The 27,931-nt window shown below is 40.1% G+C and overlaps 1 protein-coding gene across 2 annotated transcripts in view; it reads left to right on the top strand.

Annotated features, from left to right (window-relative positions):
• Positions 1-27,931, top strand: part of rbm27 (RNA binding motif protein 27) — a 124,252-nt gene that overhangs the window by 50,060 nt on the left and 46,261 nt on the right. For both annotated transcript variants that reach the window (XM_067996070.1, XM_067996071.1), the window contains exons 9-17: positions 4,405-4,554; positions 6,064-6,208; positions 7,114-7,276; positions 13,028-13,243; positions 16,222-16,365; positions 19,385-19,510; positions 22,429-22,503; positions 23,571-23,738; positions 25,665-25,769. In XM_067996070.1, the coding sequence (XP_067852171.1) occupies positions 4,405-4,554; positions 6,064-6,208; positions 7,114-7,276; positions 13,028-13,243; positions 16,222-16,365; positions 19,385-19,510; positions 22,429-22,503; positions 23,571-23,738; positions 25,665-25,769 (1,292 nt within the window). The remainder of the gene's footprint in view (positions 1-4,404; positions 4,555-6,063; positions 6,209-7,113; positions 7,277-13,027; positions 13,244-16,221; positions 16,366-19,384; positions 19,511-22,428; positions 22,504-23,570; positions 23,739-25,664; positions 25,770-27,931) is intronic.

The raw sequence follows: 27,931 nt of genomic DNA, 5'->3' as shown, positions 1-27,931 counted from the left end.
TTTATAAGCCAGCATGAAAATAATTTTATGATCGTCTCTAGTACGTGACTATGTTTTTAACCAGTAATACTGATATTAATAATTATCTTGCCATATGGAAGCCCTAAATTTGCCCTAAATGGCACGTGAGAGTAGACTGGTGGTAGCTGAATGGGGTGTGAGAGTAGACTGGTGGTAGCTGGTTGGGGAGAGAGTAGACTGGTGGTAGCTGAATGGGGAGTGAGAGTAGACTGGTGGTAGCTGGTTGGGGTGCGAGAGTAGACTGGTGGTAGCTGGATGGGGAGTGAGAGTATACTGGTGGTAGCTGAATGGGGAATGGCAACCACATCAGAATAGAACAACCGGCCATGGAGGTGGAAAGCTGGGTGGGAAGTGAGAGTCATGTAGGAGCTGTGCCCCTTTCTGCAAGCAGCTTGGACAAATTGTGTATCCTCCACAGTTTGAGAAACACTGCTTTATGGTAACTGATGGCTTGTCCAACTGATGAGCCTTCAGTGAGGACAGGCAAGTGTGAATGTCACTTGTATACCTTGCATGTCATATGGGAGAACCCAGCTTTTGGATTCTAACGTTGTAGACAATCCTACTGACTGCACTGTTATGGATGGGAATGGAGCTGTGCAGTTGGGAAACTTGCCTACAACATTGGGAATTAGCAGTTGACACAGGTGTTCCGGCAGTCTCTTGGATAGATTGGAAAAACTCTGTTATACATTTGAGGCTGATATTTCATCTCCTGACCCTATGAGTTTAGAAATTCAATGGCGCATTGCTTGAGCTGTTGGGTTGCTCAATTCACTTACTAACACATTTGATGTGCAACCTTGACTGTGGCTTACCCCTGATCACTGTGTCCTGTGATTTAATATGAATAAAGCATCAGTTGTTTATCACCATTTATGACTTACGCAGCACCTAAACCTTTTCATTAGGAAAGTGTGCGTAGTTGAGTATTCCATCGCAGTTACCCATATTCCTCTTTGTCAGTAGATTAGTTTCTTGGGTTTCTCTGGTGTTTCCTTCCCTTCCTGCTCTTATAAGTCTCAGAGGTAACTGAGAATCAGGGTCAGTCAAGGCTACAATTCAAACACACGTCCTCCGTGTCTAGTGCTCTACTAATACAGCTACTGAGCTATCTGGTTTTCTTTTCTCATGCAGTTTTTCATGTCATATTCTTTCATCTTTTTATTTCTTTCTGTTGCTCATCTTTCTCCCTGCAATGTGATTTGTAAACTCTCTCACTCCTTAGCAAGGCTTCTCACTAAAATTGAAGCATCTGCTGATGATAGGAAAATCTGGCCTTGTACATCGTTCCTACCTGGTTTCAAAATTCTGGAGGCGCATTGATGTAGATAGGTTCTTAGGTGGCCATTGCCTTTATAGCTGCAGGGATAATGCTCGGAGACAATTTCTGTGGCAATAATTGTGTAGTCTCTCTTTTTTCTTATTGTGCTCCCATCTATTACGATGTCACTTAGCGAGTGACTTTGTTGCAGAAACAATAATGGATATCCAGGGGTGATTATAAGGTAGTAATCTCACAAGTAGTTCAAGTGACTTCATAAATTACAGGATTGCAGTTGAGCATTTTATATAATTTGAACCTTAAGGTGGGATTGCAGTCTTGAAATCACTCCATTTTATCAGCTTTTAAAAAGTAGCGCATAGTATAGAGTTCATAGAAGCAAGAGAAGCAGAATGCCCTCTTGCTTTAATACTCCTGCCACCTTCCAGTAGGTAGTATAGATTGTTTGTGCATTTTGTTACTTGTGCTTAATAATTTGAAAATTAAAGATTAACATGTGTTGTATTCACTGCAAGCAGGTAATCCTAGCTGATTTCCTCAGCCTCATAGTCCTGCTCTGTACTCCTTCCAATAATTCTGCATTTACAAATTTTAACAGACAAGGAGCTAGAACAGCAGCAGGAAATATTTAAAATGTTGATCAATAGAGTTCAGGAGAAATAAACAAAAACAAATCAGCCAATAATGAAACACCATGGATGAATAAAGAAATATGGGTAAAATTGAAACTAAAGAAAAAAGCATACCCCCGCATATTAACAGAAGTTAGGGAGGAGAAAGCAGAGGCACTATTAAATATATATTAAAAAATAATTAGAAAGGGGAATAGTGCCAGAGGACTGGCAGACAGCTAGTGTTATTCCAATATTTAAAAAGGGAGAACAAGTTCAGGGAACTATAGACAAGTTAGTTTAATGTCGGTGGTAGGAAAGATAATGGAATCTTTACTCAAAGATGTAATAGAAAAACATCTAGACAGCGAAAATATAATCAAGAATAGTCAGCACGGATTTCAGAAGGGAAAGTCATGCTTGACCAACCTTACTGAATTATTTGAAGAAGTAACATAGAGTAGACATGGATAATGCAGATGATGTAATATATTTGGATTTTCAAAAGGCCTTCGATAACGTCTGAGCATGTGGAGTCGGGATAGGTAGCAGAATAGATAGGAAGTTGCCTACAAAACAGTAGGGGTTAAGGGTAGCTACTCAGACTGGCAAAAGCTGGGAAGTGGTGTTCCTCAGGGATCGGTGCTGGGACTGCTGGTGTTCACAATTTACATTAACGATTTGGATGTGGGAATCGGATGTACAATTTGAAAATTTGCGGACCACACCAAATTCGGGGGTGTAGTTAATACAAACGAAGAATATGTCAAAATGCAAGAGAACATTAATAAACTTGCAGAATGTGTGTGTAATTGGCAAATGAATTTCAATATAGATAAGTGTGAGGTGGTGCATTTTAGGAGGAAGAATAAGGAGGCCACATACTAATTGGATAATAAGAGTCTAATTGGGATAGAGGACCACAGGTACAGATACACAAATCATTAAAAGTAGTGACGCAGGTTAATAAGGCCACAAAAAGGCAAATCAAAGGTTCATTTCTAGAGGGATAGAATTGAAAAGCAGAGAAGTTATGTTAAACTTGTATAGAACCTTGGTTAGACCACACTTAGAGTACTGTGCATCGTTCTGATCTCCATATTATAGAAAGGATATCGAGGCATTGGAGAGGGTGCAAAAAAGATTCACAAGGATGATACCAGAATTGAGAGGATATACTTATCAGGAAAGGCTGAACAGGCGGGGGCTCAGGCTGAGGGGTAACCTGATAGAGGTCTTTAAGATAGTGAAAGGATTTGATAGAGTCGATGTAGAGAAAACGTTTCCACTCGTGGATGAGTCCAAAACTAGAGGTCATAAATATAAATATAAAATAGCCAATAATAAATCCAATAGGGAATTCAGGAGAAACTACTTCTTTACCCGAAGAGTTGTAAGAAAGTGGAACGCGCTACTACAAGGAATACTTGAGGCATATAGCATAGATGCATTTAAGGGGGAAGCTAGATAAGCAGATGAGGGAGAAAGAAATAGAAGGTTATGCTGATGGGGTTAGATGAAGTGGGGAGGGAGGAGGCTCGTGTGGAGCATAGACGAGTTGGGCTGAATGGCCTGTTTCTGTACAGTAGTTTTGATGTAACTCGATCTTTCCTATAATGTGGAAACCAAAAACTGATTGCGGTCTCACCGTCTCAACAGATGCAGCCTCACCAAGGCCCAATACAACTTCAATGTCAACGTCATCTCATTAGGCTTATAAATCACACCTTTAGCTCTGTGCCCCAAAAGTAATTTTGCCAGTTTTCTCCCATCCTGTTCTGAAGGTGTTCTTTCTGGTTTTACAGATATTGGTTGCATGCTGGCACCTCATCCCAGTGGCCATTTTCATGCGTGATCCTTGTATCAGCAGGCTATTTGTGAATGCATCATAGTCAAACCTGATATGGTCATCAACTAACATGCATGCATGAATACTTTCTAGGAGGGATCCCAGGAAAACAATCAGGAGTGAGAACTCTGGCTCATTTTTTCTTTTCCCAGCCCAGGGCTCTGAGGTCCATTGTTGCACCTATACTATCAACCTGGTTGAGATCATCTTAATTTAGCATAGACCAGGGGTTAAACCTCAGACCTGCTTGGTTACTCGCTGCTTTAACCAGCTGAGCTATCAGTGCAGCCTACAGGAAAAAAATGATTAAATTATGTAAAATGTTTCACTGTTTGTGTATGTATATAAACTATCAGACTGTTGCATGTATACATTAACTTATGATGTTTGCGACATTAATTTTTCCCTCTTTTGTTTGACAGCAGCTAAATGTTTTAACTGTTGCATTGAGTCACTCATTACAATTTTCAGTCTCATCAGCAACCATGGCAGTCGATATAGTTTGGTTCCAATTTCTTTAAGCTTGATATTTTAAAATGCATTTCTAAGAACCCAGTACAATAAGGCCAAATTCCTTACTTTATTTGTGTATCTACTTGGGTTCAATAAAAGATGTTGATGAGGCTTTTCTATTTCAGATAACTATGAGCCTGACGGGTATAACCCAGAGGCACCCAGTATTACCGGTGGTGCCAGGCCGCAATATCGACACTACATCCCACGAGTTCAGACAGAGCGTCCTAACTTGATTGGGTTAACGTCCAGCACCATGGATGGCCCTTCACGAGGTAAAAGATGCTGTGACAGATTGTAGCAGGCAATTAGCAGGTGGTCTTCAGTTATTAGTAGAACCTATTATTTACAAGGTGGTGTCTGTACAGAATTTATGTTGCAATGCAAGGATTGAAATTTTCAACCAGTTACCTTTATGTTAATTATGAAAGTGCCTAAGGCTTACTTGAGCAGATTCTTCGCATTTGTACTGTGTGAATTTGAAAATGCAATGGCAGGACCATTGTTATGCTTTTGGTTGTTGCTCGTGCTTTATAGGGGAAGTAATGCTAAGATAGATCTAAATTATTTTCCAGCAGAAACAATTTTTGAACATGAATATTATGTAGAAGTTCTTCCAAAAATGTTAATTCAAGGGCCTAATTGGTTAAATAGAAAACCTAGAAATTTCTAGTCCAAGAGAACTAACTGAAACGAGTTGAGCTATGCAGTTATTGTCATTTATTTGAATAGGAAAATAATACACCTGAGTCATAACTGAATCTCTCTATAACTCAAGAGTTCATGATGGGGAAAAAGTAATTTTGTAGGTGAATCCATGCTTGGGGAGTCTGCACTTGCAGATTCTACACTGCCAAGACACAGATTACAATCTACTCAATCCAGTAGTATAAAGTTTGAGCTATTGGGTTACCCAAATCACTTAGATGTTCATTTGACATTGAATTTTGGATCCCATCTGATTACTATATCCTTACTGAGTGATGGGAGCTATCCTTAATTGTTTTAAATTCAAAAACATGCATTTATAAGGGGGTGGGTAAACCTTTATATATTTATATACGAATTTTGGATTAGCTGGTAGCTCAAAGGTTTATTGCAATACTCTCAACTTGAAGGTTTTGAATTCAGATCTGTGCTGCTTGCTGTTGAAACTTATCCTTACTTGGCTTGGTGAATTTCTTACATTTTTGACAAAAAGTACTGAGAACCATTTCAAAAGAGCAAAGTACTTGACTTTTATTCTGTTTAACCTAGGAGGATATTTATGGACTTGAACAAAGTGAAATGGATTGCAATTTGTTTAGGGTGAATTGTTTCCATACAGACTTCAGTGTGCATTTTCAGTTGATCTGGTTAATTGCAGGCCATTTTATGTGTCTTCGGTTGGTTTTGAGAGACTGTTGCCTCCCTTGAAAGTCATTTGGACTGGAATCAGTTGCAGGCAGTCTTACTGCATAAGGACCCCACAGGATGGAGGCAGATAATGTGACACAAAGCACACCCAAAGTGTTTTCATATCACAACACAGTGTCTTTGTACTTAGATGCCATTTCCTATTTCTACCTCTTCTGTGGAGGTGCAAGCCAAGGATATAAACTGCAAATTCAGAATTTCATGGCGCTGTTCTTATGGGTTGCTTTGACCTAAAATTCATCCAAGCTGAAACCAAATAACGTTTCTCAAGGTATTCTGTACACTGCATACAATTCGGTTGTGTGGTTTGTGTATTAGCATGGTTAATGGTGATGTTGTTAAATTTCTTATTCTTTTGACATTTTCAGTGCCTGTGAAAGTTAATCAAGCAGAGATCTCTATAGCTACAACAACAAGCAACAATGTTTCACGTGTAGTTATTGAACCAGAATCCAGGAAAAGGACTGTGGTAACTGTGGATGGGCCACCTATGAAAAAACCTTGGATGGAAAAGTAAGGTTGCACTGTTAGATACAAATTTTTTTTTTGTGAATATTTGTATTGTCTGGGGTAAGGGATGCCACTGTGGGAAATGGAACGTTTTCTGTTTTATGTACCCATCGTGGGGAAGAAATACTCCTAAGTTAGATATAGCATGGACAGTGCTCAAGCTAGATTTTCATGGGGCCCTTGTAGCCAGCAGAGAAAAGGATTGCATCCCATCAGTCTGGTCTGGATTTAAACCCACTGCACCACCCATTCCATACTGATTCATTTATGAACATGATCTTTTTGTTGCTGTTAAATGTAAACAATTCATGTTCTTTTCACCTCAATCTGTGTCCCACTTGCAAGTCAAAAGGGCAGACAAGTGACCTCATCATAGACTTTTGCCAACGCAGCTGAATATGCAGATACACAAGCACATGACTTGTCCGTGTGCAAAACATTGGTTCAGAATTTTGATTAAAAGCCTGGTTTTTGCTTTCGCTTGACCTGCTGAAGTATGCAGATGGCTATGTGGGACATCTTTTGCATTCAAACCTACCTCCTTTGGCTTACCATGCTGATGTTCCAATGTAGTGTAGCACTTGTAGAATACAATATTTTTTTGAAAATATATATATATTTATGTATGTGCTAGTTTGTTCATTTAGAGGTTTTAAACCCCTAAATTGGGGTTAAGCTTTTGCAGCATCAGAATCGAGGAAGCTGGATATTTTAGAAGCGATTATTTGAATGTAATGATTTCACAATTTATTCACTTCTTCAAAACTGAAGTTTGGAGTAGAATTTAGCTTTGACACAACCAAGTTTCACTATAGCCCAATGTTGAAGACTAATCCTTACCCAAACTGTGAAGTGCTTTGGATCCTGGACACCATTATGTAAATGTTGCACATTTTTTTTAATATCAGCAGGCAAAATTTTAACCATCAAAACAAGCAAGGTTTTCAGAAGAAGACTCAACACACCTATGATAACACAAAGCTAGAGGTCCGCAAAATCCCAAGGGAAATGAACACCATTACCCAGCTCAATGAACATTTCAGTAAATTTGGTACTATTGTCAACATTCAGGTGAGAAAAACTGAAGTAGGAGAATTTTCATCCCTTATAAAAACTAGTTTTTTCTTTTGTGTGGTAGACAGGGGCATATCTCTTGTTGCCTGAGTGTAAAGGAGCATTGATGTATATGTTCACCTCTTCTCAGATGAAAGTCTGTACATCAGTGAGAGAGATTCCAATGCTGGTGAATGGAACACTTGTTTATTTTTGATCTCCAGTAGCGCATCAAGTCAGGTAAAACCTGTCCCACATGCAAAGTAAAACAGCATTTGTTACTCTCTCATCAATGTGCCTTAACTCCAGACTCTCAAAACAAACTTCAAAATGAACTTTATACTTTCCTTGTAGCTCTGAATATTGCTGGCAAATTAGTGATCACATTTGTGGCGTGAACTTGTGCACACTGGGATTTGGGTTCAGGTTCCCCAAATTCAGTTGACTCTTTCAATAACATTAGGCTGAATTCAGATCCCGGCTCTAGAGGTAAAAAGAGAATGTACTACATCACCATAAGAGTGCACTTATTATTTAAATACTTAACTTAGATACTGTTTCACAAAGTAACTGGAGGAAGCGGGAGGGGCTATTCAGTTTGAGGTTGACCTTTTTTAAAAACAGCGAAGCCACCAAAATGAATGTGTAATAATTTGGAGAAGTAATTAGTGATTTGGACTTTTAGAATCATAGAAAGTTACGGCACAGAAGGAGGCCATTCGGCCCTTTATGTCTGTGCTGGCCAAAAAAGAGCTATCCAGCTTAATCCCGCTTTCCAGCACTTGGTCCGTAAACCTGTAGGTTATGGCACTTCAGGTGCTCATTCAAGTACTTTTCAAATGAATTGAGGGTTTCTGCCTCTACCACCCTTTCAGGCAGTGAGTTCCAGACCCCCACCACCCTCTGGGTGAAAAAATTTCTCCTCAGCTCCCCTCTAATCCTCTTACCAATTACTTTAAATCTATGCCTCCTGGTCACTGACCCCTCTGCTAGGGGAAATAGGTCCTCCCTATCCACTCTATCTATCCCGTATGCCTTTTTAAACAGCTTACCTATCTGTCCTGCTACCTTTAGGGATCTGTGGACATGCACTCCAAGGTCCCTTTGTTGCTCTACAGCTCTCAGTATCCTTCCATTTATTGTGTACTCCCTTGCCTTGTTTGCCCTCCCCAAATGCATTACCTCACAATTCTCTGGATTGAATTCCATTTGCAACTTTTCTGTCCACCTGACAAGTCCATGGATATCTTCCTGCAGTCTACAGCTTTCCTCTTCACTCGCAACCATGCGGCCAATTTTTGTATCATCTGCAAATTTCTTGATCAAGCCCCCCCACATTCAAGTCCAAATCATTAATACATACCACAAAAAGCAAGGGACCTATTAGTGAGCCTTGCGGGACCCCAACCTTCCAGTCGCAAAATTACCCGTCAAACATTACCCTTCGCTTCCTGCCACTGAGCTAATTTTGGATCCAACTTGCCACTTTCCCTTGGATTCCATGGGCTTTTATTTTTTTGGCCAGTCTGCCATGTGGGACCTTGTCTAAAACCTTGTTAAAATCCATGTACACCACATCAAACGCGCTACCCTCATTGACCCTCCTTGTTGCCGCCTCAAAAAATTCAATCAAGTTTGTCAGACACGACCTTCCCTTAACAAATCCATGCTGACTGTCCTTGATTAACCCAAGCCTTTCTAAATGACAATTTATGCTGTCCCTCAATCGTATCCAATAATTTGCCCACCACCGAGGTTAGACTGACTGGCTTATAATTACTCGGTCTTTCTCTTTCTCCCTTTACAAACAACAGTACAACGTTAGCAGTCCTCCAATCCTCTGGCACCACGCCTGTAGCCAGAGAGGATTGGAAAATGATGGTCAGAACCTCTGCTATTTCCTCCCTTGCTTCTCTTAACAGCTTGGGATAGATTTCATCCAGGCCTGGTGATTTTATCTATTTTCAAAGATGCTAATCCCCTTAATACTTCCTCTCCCACTATGTTTATCCCATCCAATATTTCACATTCCTCCTCCTTAACTACAATCTCTGCATCGCCCCCTTCTTTTGTGAAGATAGACGCAAAGTATTCATTAAGAACCATACCCACATCTTCCGCCTCCACACATAGGTTACCTTTTTGGTCCTACTCTTTCCTTAGTTATCCACTTGCTCTTTATGTATTTATAAAACATTTTTGGGTTTTCCTTAATTTTAGTTGCTAGTATTTTTTCATGCCCTCTCTTTGCTTTCCTAATTTCCTTTTTAATTTCACCCCTGCACTTTCTATACTCCTCTAGGCTTTCTGCAGTATTGAGCTCTTGGTGTCTGACATAAGCTTCCCTTTTTTACCTCGTCATCCGGGGGCGCTCGATTTGGCAGTCCCACCCTTTTTCTTTGTGGGAACATGTTTACTCCGAACACCTTGAATTTGCCCTTTTAAAAGTAGTTTGATGGTAGACCATATATAGAGATTTGCAGGATATGTAGTTTTTAGTAATTGTGAAGTTATGGCTTTATATAGCATCCACCTTTTTGAGCACATTAATATCACAGCTACAGTCATGTAAGTTGATTTATCCAGTGAGGAAGGGCAAGCTCAAAGTTGTAGCCTTGCTATGCTTCAAACCTATCTTCCCTTGAACGGTTTCTAATTTGAAAATTAATTAATGGGCAAAAAACTGTGGAGAACCAGGTCTTGTGCATATAACAACAACTTACATTTATATAGTGCATTTAATGAAGAAAAACTTCCCAAGGCACCTCATAGAGGAACATATTAGAAAGGGGACCAAAACCTTGGTCAAAGAGGGAGGTTTTAAGGAGGATAGGGATGTGGAGAGACCGAGTGGATTAGGGAAGGAATTCCAGAGCCACAGCCCAGACTGCTGAAGGCATTTCTGCCAATGGTGGGTGAAGGAAAGGAGGGATGCACAAAAGGCCAGAGTCAGAGGAACAAAAAGTTTTGGGGGGGGCAAGGTTTGCAGGCCTGGAGGTGGTTACAGAGATCAGGAGGGGTGAGGTTATGAAGGGATTTTAGCACAAGGTGAGATTCTAAATTTGAGGCGTTGGGGGACTGGGGATTGTTGTAGGTCAGGAAGAACTGGGGTGATGGGTGAGCAGGATCTTGTGTAAGGTAGGATACGAGGTGGGTCAGTTTATTTCTCGTCCCTCTGAAGTTTGCCTTACTTAAATTTAAAACCTTGGTTTGTCACTCTCCCTTCTTCCTCTCAAAGCTAATATCAAATTCAATCATACGATGGTCACCATTCAAGATGTTCTCATACCATCGATTGTTAACTAATTCTGGTTCATTATTCATCACTAAATCTAGTATGTTTCTTTGTTGGTTTTAAAACATGCTGTTCTAGAAAACTGACCTGAATATATTCTAGAAATTGTTCTGCTTCTCCCAGTTTATGTGAAAATTAAAATCTCCCATTATAACCTGTTCTTGCTACCCTGATTTCCGTATTTATACATCCCCCACTCCTGTAACGAGGTCTATAGACAACTCCTACCAGAGCCTTGCATCCTTTGCTTTTCCTTAATTCTACCCATTGTATTCCCTTACTGAAATCAATTCTTTCTACTGTTGTAATTTGTCTTTCATCAATATTGCTACTCGTCCTTTCCCAATTTCCCTGTCCTTTATAAAGATCCTATAGCCTGAAATATTTAGTTCCCAATCATGTCCAGCTTGTACCCAGGTCTCCATAATGGACAAGCCAGCATTTGAGTATATTGAGTTAAATTATATGTATTGAGTCTACAGCTCAGAAACAAGCCATTATACTGGCATTTATGCTCTACACGAGCCTCCTCCCTCCCTACTTCGTTTAACCTATCAGCATACCCTTCTATTCCTTTCTCCCTCGTGCATATCTAGCTTCCCCTTAAATGCACTCTATTTGCCTCAACCATGCCTTGTAGTAGTGTATTCCACAGTCTTGCCACTCTTTTGGGTAAAGAAGTTTCTCCTGAATTCCTTATTTGATTTATTAGTGACTATCTTATATTTATGACATCTAGTTTTGGACTCCTCCATAAGTGGAAACATTTTTAATACATCTACCCTATCAAACCTATCTTAAAGTCCTCAATCAGGTTACCCCTTAGCCTTCTCTTTTCTAGAGAAAAGAGCCCCAGCCTGTTTAGCCTTACTGATAAGTATATCTGTATGTATGGTTACATGGAAAATATTTTTTCTTTTTAACTAATTCATAGAATTCTAACAGTTCACTATTTCCATCAGTAATACTTTCAAAAGAATTGTTAGCAATATAGAAGTAAATACTAGAAAAAATATCGTAAATTTGGAAAGGACACCCTTTATGGAAAAACTGGCTGACAATGACTAGTGATTCAAAATCAGAACCATCAGTATTTCTATTAGGGAAATTATTCCTTTCATCCTCTGACATTTTGAACCCAAAGAGCGGAACGTAAAATGGCCCAGAAATTGCTGGGGCAGCACATCTCGAGCCGAATGCCGAGAATTTGATTCTTTCACCCTTCAGATCATATTTTTTGCGCCGCAAATGGATGGAAATGCAAATTGCTAACGCTATGGCCACGTCAGCGGGGTATCTGGGACCTCATGAACATCGCATCCAATGGTCTATCTCCTTAATCAAATTTAACAATAGAGAAAGAAACAGAGTGAACGACAGAGAACAAAATAGGGTCAATTACAGAGAAACTAGATACAGAAAGAAAAATAAAGCGAGGGAAAGAGAATGGATTAAAAGAGACAAAGAAAAAGTAAGGAAAAAAGTATTTAAAATCCTCTGAGTGTTACTCCACAGTTTCATTAGTTCCCTTTCTGGCCCTCCAAGGTTGAGTGGCATGTCAGGACCATAAATCACGTCCCTACGACATGAATTATCAGCCCTAATTCGTATTAACGGCGCAAATCCAGCAATTTAATGACACCCAATGGGAGACTCACGGTGAGATAATTTTTCTGTTTTTTGTGAGGCTAACGACTGAGTGCTGCAAGTCATCTAGCAATTTGTGGCGAATCAGAACTCGTGGCATATCTGTTCTTCGCCACAAATTGCTGGGTTTTTTACGAACTAATAATGGTGGGCGCCATGAACTCGCCATTGTTTTTCCAGCAATTTCTGGGCCATTTTTAAGAGTATTTTAGTCAGATTGTGTTGATATTAATTAGTTCAAGGTACTGTAACTAGAAGTTTGAGTGCCTGTGTTGAATACAGTATAAATTTAGATTCATACCGTTATATTTTCCAGAGGAGATAGATTGTTGCAAAATAGTAGTGCAAGTGTTCACTGGCTGATACAGTATTGGCCATAGCACACGGAAGAGTACTTCAGTTCTCTGAATTCTAAAAATAATTTGTGGCTCACGCTTAGTTTTTGTTCGCTGGAATATTTCATTGCGTTCTTATATTTTGAGCTCTAGCACAAACAGCTTTGTTGGCTTGACATTTGAATCAATAGCCATTGCACTGTAATGAAATGCACAAAGGTTAAATAATTTCTCAAGATGACATTTTTATCTAGGAAATTAATATGGCTACATCTCTATGACTAGCGCACAGATTCCTTAAAAATGTTTCAGCTATTGTTACCAGCCATCTGTAGTTTTCATGATGATACAAGTAGTCCTGCTCAGATCAACTGAACACAGTTTCCAGTGGCAAGCACAAATACAACCTAAAGATGTTATTTTCTCAAAAATATATGTACTAGCATATATTCAGTATACTGTTTTGTTTTTTCTCCCCCCTTAATCCCACAGGTTGCCTTTGGTGGTGATCCAGAAGCAGCTCTCATTCAGTACTCACAGAATGAAGAGGCAAAACGGGCCATTTCCAGTACTGCGGCAGTATTGAACAACAGGTTTATTAGGGTGTACTGGCATAGAGAGAACAATGGAGTTCAACATCAACAGCAGCAACAACAGCAAGTACAGACACAACAGTTAGCAGTATCACAACACAGCACTGTTCATAAGGTACTAGTTTACTATTATGGTGTACTTCTAACTCTTTAATAATCAGACCATTACAGATTGTACATTTGGCATAAAGACCTTTCAGTTTCAAGTCAGGAAACCAAAACAGAGAACTTAGTTTATCCAACCTAACATCACCTTAAGGGGAACAAATATGAGTATATGCTCCATTGGAAAAATAAGATACAAGTGAGTGGACTCCAAAAGTAATTCTATACCAGATATTACCCCAGTTAAAAGTGAATGGGCCAAACCTTGCTGAAAAAATGACGGCATGTTAATGACGCGCACTGTTATTAATGCACAAATCAGCCAGCAAATTCAGGGGATTAAAAGATATGCCGTGAGTTGCAAATCTCCAGAACTTGCTGGCCGATTTACGTCGTTCCGCCATTTGCTGTGCACAAGCTGCATCTCGCCTTTAGCCGACCCATTATTTTTCAGAACTTGCTGGATTTTCACATTAATTGCCCATTAAACTCGCTGCAGAAAGTTAGGGCTGGTGATTGAGTGTAAGTACCCTTTTAATGATGTGATATTTAATGCAATGTCAATCAACCTCTCTGGCCCAGAAAGGGAACAATTTAAACTGTTGAATCTCATTCCTGCATGTAGTAAATTCTTCTTGGAGATTTTAAAAAAATGAAAATTTTTAATTTTTTTTCTTTCTTTTCCTTTCTGTCTTTTTTAATCTGTCTCTTAATCCAATCTTTCCCTCTTTATTTCTCTTTCTGTACCTGATTTGACACTAATTCACCTTCCTTCTCTGTCGGTCCTTTGTTTCTTTCTCAATCCCTAAATCTCATTGGTTAAGGAGATAGACTGTTGATCCTGCTGTTCCCTAAGGTCCCAGATGCCCCGTAGCCCTGGTCGTGCCGTTATCAGCTCAGACTTCCAGCATATAGAAGACTCTAAACAAACCTCAGAGCTACTCAATATCCAATAACCATGATTGTTATCTGTGTATTTTCATTAAAATGACAGACAGTTATGGCAGACATTTAGCATGTTTGTTTTGTTTGCTAACGTGTAGAACAGCAGGATTTAGCTTCACACCCACAAATGCCCCACAATGAATTTCCAACCTTGAATTAGTTGTCGAAAAGAGTGAGATACCAGTTATAGATCATCTCGGGGTCCTATTTGACCCTGAGATGAGCTTCCGACCACATATCCACTCCATCAACAAGACCACCTACTTCCACCTCGGTAACATCGTTTGTCTCTGCCCCTGCATCAGCTCATCTGCTGGTGAAACCCTCATCCGTGCCTTTTTTTCCTTTCAAACTGAACTATTCTAATGCTCTCTTGGCTGGCCTCCCCCATCTTCCACCCTCCATAAACTTGAGCTCATTCAAAACTCTGCTGCCTAACTCGCACCAAGTCCCGTTCACCCATCACCCCTGTGCTCGCCGACCTACATTGGCTCCCGGTCCAGGATCGCCTTGATTTTAAAATTCTCATCCTTGTTTTTAAATCCCTCCTTGGCCTTGCCCCTCCCTATCTCTGTAACCTCCTCCAGCCCTACAACCCTCCGAGATATCTGCGCTCTTCCAATTCTTTTCTCTTGCGGCATCCCTGATTTTAAACGCTGCACCATTGGCGGCCGTGCCTTCAGCTGCCTAGGCCCTAAGCTCTGGACTTCCCTCCCTAAACCTCTCTGCCTCTTTACCTCTCCTTTAAGACGCCCCTTAAAACCTACTCTTTGACCAAGTATTTGGTCACCTGACCTAATATCTCCTTATGTGGCTTGGTGCCGAATATTTTTTGATCGCTCCTGTGAAGTGCCTTGGGGCTTTGTACTATGTTAAAGGCGCTATATAAATGTTCGTTGTTGTTGCTGATGTATTTTCCTGCATGGAGAGGGAATATCCAAACACACACTTCCTTATTGCTCATTATAGAGTTGTGTTGGCAGAAGATTGGTGCTTGCCCTTTTAGTCTGAAGGTGTTGCAAGATATATTGACTCACCTAAAAAATAATGGAAAGATGCCATGTATTGCATTATAGATGAAAGATTATTTTAGCGTGTGCAACCTATTTACATTAAACATTCCTCAGTTATACAAAGTATGATTTTAATACAATAAAAAGCTCAACTGTCGTAGGTGCAACCACTGACAAAATAACGGTAGGAACATTGGAGGACTTTCCATAACACTCTACCCACACAGTGCCATGGCCACAGGCCTTCGCACAAGGCTCGTTCAAACCATTCGTCATTCTTGACAGTGAATTTGAATAAATGTATCTGATTCAATGATTATCAACATTTTTTTGGGCTTGGTACAGCCAAAAGCTTTCTGCCTTTCATGCCGCTCCTGTAAGGATAATGGTAGTGCTAAGTCTCTGTCTCCTTCTCCACTTATGTTTTCCCCTCTCCTGCTTCATTATTTTACTTGTCTCTGTGCTTTCATTTTCATTTCTTGCTCTTTCTCCTTCATTTTCATCTTTTTTCTTTCGTCCTCAACTTCTCTGTCCTCCGTCACTTCTGCTCTTATTTTTCACTTTCCCTTTTTCTCAGCTGTTCTCCTCTTTTGAAAAAAGCAGGCAGAGCCGTATTTTGGCTGATATACAGCAGGACTGGAAGTGGGAAATTGACACTTTTCTGCTAAAAGTTGATCAGTGGTGTTTGCACCTGTGTTACCCCGATGCTTGATTATGTGGTTATGTCATTTGAGTTCTGTAATCAATCTAATGATTTACTTTGTATATGTTTGTAAAACTTTGTTATTTATAAAAATTGCAAAGGAAAAGTATTTCAGTAAATCCTTTTACATGTGGTCTTAGCATTTGTTTGAGATAAAACTTTTTTTTAACTTTGGACCCTATGGCACGAGAGGTGATTTTTCATCCAATCTGAGCTATTTCTAAAATCAGGTTTCCCAGGATCATGTTCAGAATGTACTAACAAGTCTCTTCTGCTCAGGTGATGACTATTAAGCTTATCGTTGCAAACCTTTTATTTGTGTTCCAGATATTAAACCGAAACCAAAGCCCAGGGTCTTTTGTACTAACAAATACGTCAGTAAAGCAACGACTCGGGCCAGTGGTTGGAAGTCAGCCTGATGGGACGCAAACCAGTTCAAACCAGTTTGGAACTGGCGGAGAAGCTTCCCAGGTAATTAATGTTCCACTTTTATGTTTCTCCCTCTTCCTCAACAACTTTGTCAATAACAACTTGCATTTATATAACGCCTTTAACTTAGAAAAGATAGGGAGAGGCAAGGTCATGAAGGGATTTAAACACGCGGACAGAAAGTTTAAATTTGAGGCGTTGGGGGCCGGGAGGTCACGAAGGTCAGGGGTTATAGGTCAACGGAACAGTGCAGGGTTTCAGCAGCAGATGGCTGAGGTAGGGGTGGATGTTGGCAATGCCACAGAGATAGAAGTAGGTGGTCTTGTGATGGAAACTATATGGAGTTGGAAACAGCTCAGGGTCGAATATGATGCTGAAATTGCGAACAGGTTCAGCCTGAGACAATGGCCAGGGAAGAGGATAGAATTGGTGACCAGGGTATGAAATTTTTGGTGGTGGCCAAAGGCGATGGCTTCAGTGTTCCCAATGTTTTACTGGAGGAAATTGCGGCTCAGCCAAGACTGGACATTGGACGAGCAGTCTGACAACACTGAAGCAGTACAAAGGTGGACAGATAGGTGGTGGGAGAGGTAGAGCCGGGTGTCATCAGCATACAAGTGAAAGCTTGACCCAGTGTCTGCAGATGTTGTTGCCAGGGTTCAGCATGTAGATGATGAAGAGCAGGGAGCCAAGGATAGATCCTTGAGGACTCCGGAGGTAATCGAGTGGGGACTGGAAGAGAAACCATTGCTGGAGATACTCGGACAATAATTAGATGGATAAGAGTGGAAGCAAGCGAGGGAAATCCCACTGAAGTTGAAAGGCTGTAGAGAGATCAAAGTGGACAAGGAGGGATAATGCAGCACGGTCACAGTCATGAGGATGTCATTTGGGACTTTATTTAGGGCTGTGGCAGGGTCTTACTTGGAAAGTTTCAACATAGAGCTGCAGTAAAGATAGACGCAGACTGTGGAGGCGTCAACACTTTCAAGAACTTTGGAGAAGAAAGGGAGGTTGAGGATGTGGCTGTCGTTTGCAAGGACAGGGTTAAGGGTGTTTTTTTTGGGGGAATGGATAACAATGATGGTTTTAAAAGTGATAGAGAGGCATTTACATCAGCTGGTATGGGGGCCAGGAAGGGAAGTTGAGTCGTCAGCAGTTTAGTGGGAATATGGTCAAGAGAGTAAAAGATGGGTCTCATGGATAAGGTGAACTAGGAGAGAGCACGAGGGGAGGTAGAAGAGAAACTAGAGAAAGACAAGGGTTCAGGGCTAGGGCAGGAGGAAGCCGAGGGGGAGGTTTGGCTTGGTGGGCAAGGGAAGTGTAGGAAGTAGCAGAGGCAGCTTGAATGGAAGGTCTCAGTTTTAGTGATGAAGAAGACCTTGAGCTGCTTGCACGTGATGGAGATGAGGGTGTTTGTCTGTAAAAGTAGTAGATATGAAGTAATTTCTACAGGGATATTTTTCTATAGTAAATATGTGTGTTCATTGCAAGGTATGTGTTGTTTTTCTAGTATTTGGTTCACTGAGGCTTAAACTGGAGCAACATGCAGGCAGTTCACCATTAATTGTCTAGCACCATTGTGTGGCTTTTGATCTATGCAAGATTGTTCGGGCTGGTTGTCGTTTTTATAAATATTAGTTGCTGGAGTCCGTTCAAAAGTACCTAAGTTTGCAGATGGTGCTAAAATAAGAGCAGCAGCAAATGATGAGAGCCAGTGTGCACACATTCAAAAGGATTTGGAGATGTTGAGATTGTAGGCAGAAAAATGATTGCGTTTTAATGCAAGTAAATGTGAAGTGATAAGATTTGACAAACGGTAACAGAAAATATGTACTTTGTATGAACACACTGAAGAAAGAGATGAGATCTCAGGTCAGTGATGCCGTAAAACTCATTGTCCAAAAGAGAACAGACAAGGTATTAGATTGCATGGAAAGGGTATAACTTGAAAATTGTACGTGCCCTTTGAGGTCCTATGTTTCTTCCCCCTACTTCAAAAGTGATATCATGTTACTAGAGAAGGTTCAACATAGAGAGATTACACAAATTGGGGTTGTATTCTCTAGAGTTTAGAAGGTTAAGGGGTGATCTGATCGAAGTTTATAAGATATTAAGGGGAACGGATAGGGTGGATCGAGAGAAACTATTTCCGCTGGTTGGGGATTCTAGGAGTGGGGGGCACAGTCTAAAAATTAGAGCCAGACCTATCGGTAGCGAGATTAGAAAACATTTCTACACACAAAGGGTGGTAGAAGTTTGGAACTCTCTTCCGCAAACGGCAATTGATACTAGCTCAATTGCTAAATTTAAATCTGAGATAGATAGCTTTTTGGCAACCAAATGTATTAAGGGATATGGGCCAAAGGCAGGTATATGGAGCTAGATCACAGATCAGCCGTGATCTTATCAAATGGCAGAGCAGGCACGAGGGGCTGAATGGCCTACTCCTGTTCCTATGTTCCTATAGGAATGTACAGTTCACACCAACACTTAGTGTTGGACTGTGAATAATTGTGTACCTTCGGACTTCTCTCTCTTGATAAGGGAGATAAAGGGGAGAGTTGATAGAACTTTTTTTTGGTTTTCAAGCAGTTTGGTAAGTAGGGAAAAAAATGAATTTTTTTATGATGTACAGATTTCCATAACTAGGGGCATAGATTCAAGGTAAGAGAAACCAAAGTAAATGCGCAATTCTAGCAAAATTTCCTTTGTCTAGTGTAGGTGATTGATTGAATTAGAAACTTGAAAGGGCTTCTGAAAGGAAATGACAAGTCTGTTACATAAGGAATAACGGTTATTAAATAATAATATGGAGTTATCTTGCAGTGACTCACTGGAAGAGCAGACTTGATGGTCTTCTCCAGTCTGAAATACATTACTAAGACAAAATAGTACTACAGCAAGTTATCCAGCATTACCTGACTGATGATTAGACACTGCCTGGTGTCTTCCTGGGACTTGGTCTAGAGCAGCAATTACACAGAATATTTAACATTGTGTAATACTTGCCTGTGATTGTAATGCAGTGTAATTATTGTGCCACCTTTTTTTCCTCTAGGGACTTCCTTCCTCGACAAGCCTGGTAAAGGCAGGATATAGTTCGGCAGTCACAAAGACAAACCATAAATCTTCTGTTACAGCCACTAAAGCACTTGAAGCAAAAGAAGCTCTCAAGAAAAAACAGGTACTCTCTATGTTATTGCCAGAGGTTCCTTTTGAGGTCTTTTGGGCATCTCAAAAGAAATAGGAGCAGGAGAAGGCCATACGGCCCCTCGAGCCTGCTTTGCCATTCAATAAGATCATGGCTGATCTTCGACCTCAACCCCACTTTCCAGCTGGATCTCCATATCCCTTGATTCCCCTAGAGTCCAAAAATCTATCTATCTCAGCCTTGAACATACTCAACGACTCCGCATTCACAGCCCTCTAAGGTAGACAATTCCAAAGATTCACAACCCTCTGAGTGAAGAAATTCCTCCTCATCTCAGTCATAAATGGCCGACCCCTTATCCTGCGACTATGCCCCCTAGATCTAGGCTCTCCAGCCAGGGGAAACAACCTCTCAGTATCTACCCTGTCAACCCCCCTCTGAATCGTGTATGTTTCAATGAGATCACCTCTCATTCTTCTAAACTCCAGAGAACATAGGCCCATTCTACTTAATCTCTCCTCATAGGACAAACCTCTCATCCCAGGAATCAATCTAATGAACCTTCGTTGCACCGCCTCTAAGGCAAGTATATCCATCCTTAGATAAGGAGACCAAAACTGTACACAGTACTCTAGGTGAGGTCTCACCAACGCACTGTACAGTTATAGTAAGACTTCCTTATTCTTGTACTCCAACCACCTTGAGATAAAGGCCAACATGCCATTTGTCTTCCTAATTGCTTGCTGTACCTGCATGCTAACTTTGTGTTTCTTGTACGAGGACACCCAAATCTCTGAGAACCAGCATTTAATAGTTTCTCACCATTCAAAAAATGTTCTGTTTTTCTATTCTTCCTCCAAAGTGAATAACCTCACATTTCCCTACATTATACTCCCTCTGCCACCTTCTTACCCACTCACTTAACCTGTCTGTATCCCTTTGCAGACTCTTTGTATCCTCCTCACAGCTTACTTTCCGACCTAGCTTTGTATCATCAGTGAACTTGGATACATTACACTCGGTCCCTTCATCTAAGTCATTAATATAGATTGTAAATGGTTGAGGCCCAAGCACTGATCCTTGCGGCACTCCACTAGTTATAGCCTGCCAACCTGAAAATGACCCGTTTATCCCTGCTCTCTGTTTTCTGTCCATTAACCAATCCTCTGTCTATGCTAATATATTACCCCCAACCCCATGAGCCCCTATCTTGTGTAACATCCTTTTATGTGGCACCTTATTGAATACTTTTTGAAAATCCAAATATACTACATCCACTGGTTCCCCTTTATTTACCCTGCTATTTAATCTTCAAAAAACTCTAATAAATTTGTCAAATACGATTTCCCTTTCTCATGCATACTTTATTTCACTTTTGAATTAAATTTCTCTCACTTTAAAGTGAATGCCTAAGTACCGTGACTAAAGGCAGATGATTTAAATTCTAATTGTGAGCAGATGTTGTTAACATTACTTTCCAACATTACAATTTTAAGACACCAAATAGATGCCAAACTGAACTGCTTTGAAGGATGACAGGTACACACAATATTAAAGGTCCCATATCATTAATAAATTATGTAGAACAGATTGTTCTGAAATTTGCTTTGTTATAACAAAATTGGTTGTAGGCAGATGTCACCTTTACAGAAAACAGAGTAATAAAAGTGACACTTGCTTTGTTACCATTGTTTTGTGTAGAATTAATTGAAATAGGTTAAAATAGAAAATGTAATTTAGTTCCAACCCTGATTATTAAAAGGTTACGAGGAGATATTAATGCTCCCTAGTGTCACTAGCTGCCCCTTGAAGTCAACGAAATATTAAATCCCACAGATTCTACTACCATGATGAGCCAGGAAGCTAATTTGAATATTTAGTCCCCTTTTGCGCTGGTGTTACATTGTCTCAAAAGACTTCTCCACTCTGTTTACATGGACTCCTCCTTAGACCTCCTTTATTTATAACCTACCATTAGCAATATCATCCAGAGCACAGTCAGGATGTGTTTGTGGACAGCACCCAGCTCTACCTCTCCACTTGCTCCATCGACAACTGCCTGACCAACATAAAACCTGGATGAGTCAGAATTTCTTCCAGCTTAATTTTGGCCAAACCCAAACTATCCTCTTTTGCACCCACCAACAACTGTGTGCCTCAGGCACGTCAATAAGAACAGCTTGCGTTTCCATAGAGCTCCTCTATACAGCAAAATGTCTCTGATTGCTTTACATCAAAGAGGGAAAATGCCACTGGACCCTGGCTGGAAGGAAATAGAGACAAAAAGAGAGAGGATTAACTGTGGATGGGGAAGCAAAGGCTTGACTGGAGGAGAATTTTGGGAAGGTTTTTGAAAATGGAGAAGAAGGTTGCAAAGCAGAGGGATAGGTATAAAGGCAAAAAAAAATAGGATATGTTATTAATTCTTCTGCCTGCCGTCGGCATGGAAAATTTCTATTTTTGAGTCTTTTACAAACCAAAGTTTTGGAATAATCACTGAACTTCCTGAGCATGGCAGGTTTCTGGCCATGGAGAAAAAGAGAGTGCAATAGTAGAATTAGTTTTCCAGTCAGAATGCTGTGTTACAAGTTTAATGGAGTCTTATCATAACATGTGACCCTGGAACTGTGGAAACAATTTCTTGCTTTCACACTTGTTAAGAGAGGAAATTTTTTTTAAATAAAGTTATACCCCACACACAATATAACAAATCTACTTATGACAGTTGCTTGTGTGTTACCTGGGCAGTTTAATTGTGAATTTAGCATAATTTTGAGCCAAGTATCTTCTCCATGAGTAATTGAAAATTTATATTTTAGAAAGTGCTATTTTCACAACAGAAGTTACAATTTGATACTGTAGTTGCACAATACAAACATTTTGTTTGAAATATAACATTTAAATGAAAAAAATTGTCATTGTTTGACTATTTGATTTTTTCCTCATTTTAGGAAGCTTTAAAGTTGCAGCAAGATATGAGGAAAAAGAAACAAGAGATGTTAGAAAAACAAATTGAGTGCCAGAAGGTAAGAACATTGTTTGAAGAGACACTGACCTTGATGGGATTGCAACCTAGCATCACATACTTTTTACTGCACAGTCAAGCATGTTAGTGTGCCAAATTTTCCAGGCAAACCTGTGATGTTAAATGGGCTTCTAACTGAGTGAAGACCTTTGAACAGTGGTTAAAGGGAAGCAGCTAAAGTGATTTTAAAATGAAAGGCGGTATAAAATAGTGAAGAATTCTAAATAGTCAGAGATTAGACACAAAAAAGCAGCAACATAGTTTAGAAGATGTTTACAAGGTAATAGGATGAGAGAGTTCTTGCAACTTGTATTTCTATAGCCCTTTAATATAGGAAAACAATCCAAGACATTTCATAGAAGCTTAATCGACAAAAATTGACACTGAGCCAAAGAAGGAACTATTCGGTGGGGTGACTAAAAGCTTGGTCAAAGTGATAGCTGTTAAAGACTATCTTAAAAGATGGCTGGAGGCACGGCCGACAATGATGGAGCAAAGGAAATGGGGGTTGCGCAAGAGGCCAGAGGAATGGAGAGTTCTTAGATTGTTGTAGGCCTGGAGGAGGTAACAGAAATAGGAAGGGGCGAAGATGGTGTAGGATGGTGTGGTCTGCCATATCAAAGGCTGCAGAGAGATCAAGAAGGATAAGAATGGATAGTGCACCATAGCCACAGTCACCGAGGATATTATTTGTGACTTTGATTAGGGCCGATTTAGTGCTGTGGTAGGGGTGGAAACCTGATTGGAGAGATTCAAACATGTAGTTGAGGGATGGATGGGCATGGATTTTCAGCAGATCGTGGGTCTTTATCTGTGTGGACATGAAAACAGCATGTAGCCCATCCAACTTTTCCTGTCATTTTGCCCAATGTACGAGATCTACTCATGTCGTTTTTATCTCCCCCCTATTATCGTGTCAAGTCTATGCATAAGTTTTTACATTGTTAATGTGTGAAGGTGCTCATTTTGGCACAGAATGTGTCTGCTGATTTTTATGTTATCTGGTTCAGATTAAGGAATGTTTGGAATATTAAAAGATTTCTTTTGTTTATTTTTTAATCAATTCAGGTATTAATTTGCAAGCTGGAAAAGAACAAAAGTATGAAAACAGAGGAGAGGGCTAAAATAATGAAAACCATTAAAGACTTGACGGAAAGAATATCACAACTGCGAGATGAACTGAAAGCAACGTCAGCATCAACATCGGTTCCATCACAACTAAAGTCAAAATCTGATGTTAGTCTCCAATTTTTTAATGTATGGTTAACCATTGCCTTACTAAAAATAGGAAGTTAAGAATAAGAAAAGAAGTCATTGAATTTCTTTCACTCGAAGGGTAATAGAGTTGTGCAATATGTTTTCTGGGAAGGTCCTTAAAGCAGGCAATATAAATGAATTAAAGAAACAATTAGCTGCATTCTGGTCTGCGAATATGATTGAGGGATGTGGTTAGGCTGATCTGTTAAAAAGGGCTTGGGCCTGCTGGCCTTTTTCTATTCCTAAAGGTTCTTATGCCCTTATATAGGGACTGCATTTGGTTACTACGGGAAATGAGGAACATGATGAATGAATTGATTTGCTTAATAGATCTGACTGATTTTTATTTACTGCTTTTTAAAAATGAAGTAGCTTTATTTTTGAACACTGTCCTATTCACCTCTGGGACAGGTTAAAATTCAGCACAGATAGAAAGGATAAGTCTTCTCGGCACCAATTTAAAAAATATAATGGCTCAAAGTGTTCAAACATTGTTCTTTTGCTCCTGAGATCTTTCCTTAAGTCTAACACATTTAAGTGAGTTTGTTTCATGCCCTGGAGAATTCATGCTGGTGGTATTCTGACTTTCTGAGCAGCTTGATAGTGATAGTGAAACTGTATTATACTTAGAGATACTTGCCTCCAAGTTGAGAGTATCTTTGTGAGACTCTCTTCTATGCTGTTTAATAAAATTTGAGCAAAGGCAGTCACCACAGAGGTAATTGTAAACAATTTTACAACACCAAATTATAGTCCAGCAATTTTATTTGAAATTCACAAGCTTTCGGAGGCTTCCTCCTTCCTCAGGTGAATGCTCATTCACCTGAGGAAGGAGGAAGCCTCCGAAAGCTTGTGAATTTCAAATAAAATTGCTGGACTATAACTTGGTGTTGTAAAATTGTTTACAATTGTCAACCCCAGTCCATCACCGGCATCTCCACATCATGACCACAGAGGTAAGCCACAGGATTAATTAAAGAGAGGCATCATGGGAGCAGAACACCTCTTGGTTGAGTGCACACAATTCAGACACCACTTCGAATGAGGCACAGTTAGAGATAAATTTACACAGATATTTTACACACTCTTACCGATTCCCATGATGAATAACCAGTGTCATCCATTAATATTTTAGTAAAGGTTTCAGTCATGGATCACAGTAAGTTTGATCGCTGCTGTATGTGTTGTCATTAGGATATAAAAGGAAGATGTCTCAAAAGGTTAATTGTTGACAAGATACTAGAGTTGGCACAAAGCATAGCACTACTATAAATAAATAAAGAACAAACTTGTATTTATATAGCGCCTTTCACAACCTCGATGTTCCAAAGTGCTTTACAGTCATTGAAGTACTTTTTGAAGTATAGTCACTGTTGTAATGTAAGAAGTGCGGCAGCCAATTTTCACAGAGCAACGTCCCACAAACAGCAATGAGATAATGACCAGTTAACCTGTTTCTTTTAGTGATGTTGATTGAGGGATAAATGTTGGCCAGGACACCGGGAGGACTTCACTGCTCGCCTTCGATCTGGGATCTTTTATATTCACCTGAGAGGGCAGTTTAACGTCCCATCCGAAATACAGCACCACTGACAGCGCATTACTCCCTTAGTACTGCACTGGAGTATCATTCTACGTTATGTGCTCAAGTCGCTGGAGTGGGGTTTGAACCCACAACCTTCTGACAGGCCTTTCACGACCTCAATACATCCTAAACCACTTCTCAGCCAATAGGAACTTTTTGAAAGTGCATTCTCTGTTGTAATGTTGGGAAACATGGCAGCCAATTTGTGCACAGTAAGGTCCCACAAACAGCGATGAGATAAATGACCAGACATAACTGTTTCTGGTGGTGTTGGTTGTGGGATAAATTGATTGATTATTTTTCTTCTTCTGACTATTTAGGCACAGAAGGAGCTATTGGATGCAGAACTGGATTTCCACAAGAAGCTTAACTCCGGAGAGGACACCACAGATTTGCGAAAAAAGCTGAACCAGCTCCAAGTGGAGGTGAGGGTTGTCTTTAATCTCACTCTAGTGTGTCAACAACTTCAATTAGACATCTATAAAGGTGACTAGGTGCCAGAGTAGGTGAGCGTACTGTTCTTTCATCTCTGGAACTTGGGCTTGAATCTGACTTGACCGAATGGAACTCACCCCAGTTTTCTGGCTATAAGGTTCCTGTGTGAAATGGGTTTGGGCAGTCTCAAAACAGTTCTGAAAAGTCATAGGTCTACAGCACAGAACTGCACATGATACAACACAAGTTGGCACTAAATTGTCAGTATTACAATCAAACTTAGAAGAAAGGCTGGTGTGGGAAATGAGAGAAAAATCAGGCTAATGTTGCCATTGTGTTTTGAGATTAGGGTTAAGGCATATTGATGTACAAAATAGAGGGATCTTTACTCTTCACGCAACATTTGCTACACAGATCTTAATGTTCCTGGAAAATCAAAATATTGCATTCCATAACATCTCACCTCAAAAAAAAATCACCAAAAGGATGAAAATCATATAAACCTTTAGTACTCTCTCATATAACTATTGAGGAACTTTAGTGAGATGAGTTATGCATGGAAAAGCAGAAAATCATAGCCCAAAATTTGCTGAAAAAATAATGGCGTGTAAATGTCACACGCTGTTGTTAATGTGCAAATCTGCCAGCAACTTGTGGCGAAGAAGAGATACCCCAAGAATTGGGAATTGACACAAGTTGCTAGCTAATTTGCGCCGTTCCATCGTAGCTTCACTCCAGTCTTTCTTTTCCTCTCTCTATTTCTCTTTCTGTACTTGATTTGACATTGAATTCAACCACTCGAATTCACCCTCCTTCTCAGTCCTTCCTCTGTTTATTTCTCAATCCTTTAATCTCATTGGTTAAGGAGATACACTGTTTGTCCCGTTGCTCATCAAGGTCTCAGATGCCCTGGTGACTTTGCATCGTTGTCAGCTCGCACTTCCAGCATCTTTGTGAGCAAAATTTTTTAAAAACGTAAATCTGCACAAACAAGCCTACCTTAACATGCCCCACTCCAGCAAAATCTGAGCCCATGCTAAATGTTGTAAAATGGAGCAAAATTAGAAACTTCAAATACTTAAAGTTGTACTGAATTGCCGTTACTAAATGAACATACTGAAACTCAGTAGGTTAAATGGGTAGAAGCTGAATATATCCAGACTTCCACGTAAAAGTAATTATATAGGATTTACCGACTATGGAAGAAACAAAAATAAGAAACAGTAACTTGAATATAGTGGGAGATTGCTTTAAAAAAATCGTGAAATGTCTTAATTTTGATGGTGTGGCTTTCAAACAACAAGGGCAGAATCCTTCAATTATCAGTACCAGTGGTGTTGCTCGTGGTAAATTGGAGGATGTGAGCATACAATCTGTTATTCTGCTGCTAAAGTCTGCTGTTTCTCATCTGACTTCCCTTTAAGGCCACAAAGTCTGCTTGCAGTGAATAGATAAATCATGGAGGTCAGTTAAATGCTAATTGCTTCCTTCTTTCAGTTTTTAAGTGTGACAGAAATTTGCAATTGTGACAAAGTGTGGCGGACATGTTTCAAAACTTTATGTTTTGGCGGAATTTTTGTGACAAGGGTGCTCAAGGGCAATCTGTGTCTGGAGCTGGAGCACGGTTATGATGTTTCGATGCTTTTGTTACCTCCAGACTCAACTATTCCACTGCCCTGCTGGCCGGCCTCCCATCTTTCACCCTCTGAAAACTTGAGCTCATCCAAAACTCTGCTGCCCATATTCTGACTCGCAGCAAGTCGCGTTCACCCATCACCCCAATGGTTGCTGACCTTCATTGGCTCCTATTTTAAAATTTTTTTCCTTGTTCAAATCCCTCCGTGATCTTGCCCCGATTTCTTTCGTCCCTTCATTGGCAGCCGTGCCTAAACCTCTCTAGCTCTCCTCCATTAAGATGCTCCATAAAACCTATCTCTTTGACCAAGCTTTTGGTCACCTGTCCAATCATAGAATCTTACAGCACAGGGGGAGGCCATTTGGCTTGTCGTGCCTGTGCCAGATCTTTGTAAGAGCTGTCCAATTTACTCCCACACTCTAGCTTTTTCCCCATAACCCTGCAAATTAGTCCTCTTCAAGTACATGTCCAATTGCCTTTTGAAAGTTTCTGTGGAATCTGCTTCCTTTCAGGTAG

Source organism: Heptranchias perlo, chromosome 14 (genome assembly GCF_035084215.1).
Source record: "Heptranchias perlo isolate sHepPer1 chromosome 14, sHepPer1.hap1, whole genome shotgun sequence".
Lineage (NCBI taxonomy): Eukaryota > Metazoa > Chordata > Chondrichthyes > Hexanchiformes > Hexanchidae > Heptranchias > Heptranchias perlo.
The sequence above is the reverse complement of the archived record's forward strand: the minus strand, read 5'-3'. Positions and strand labels throughout refer to the sequence as shown.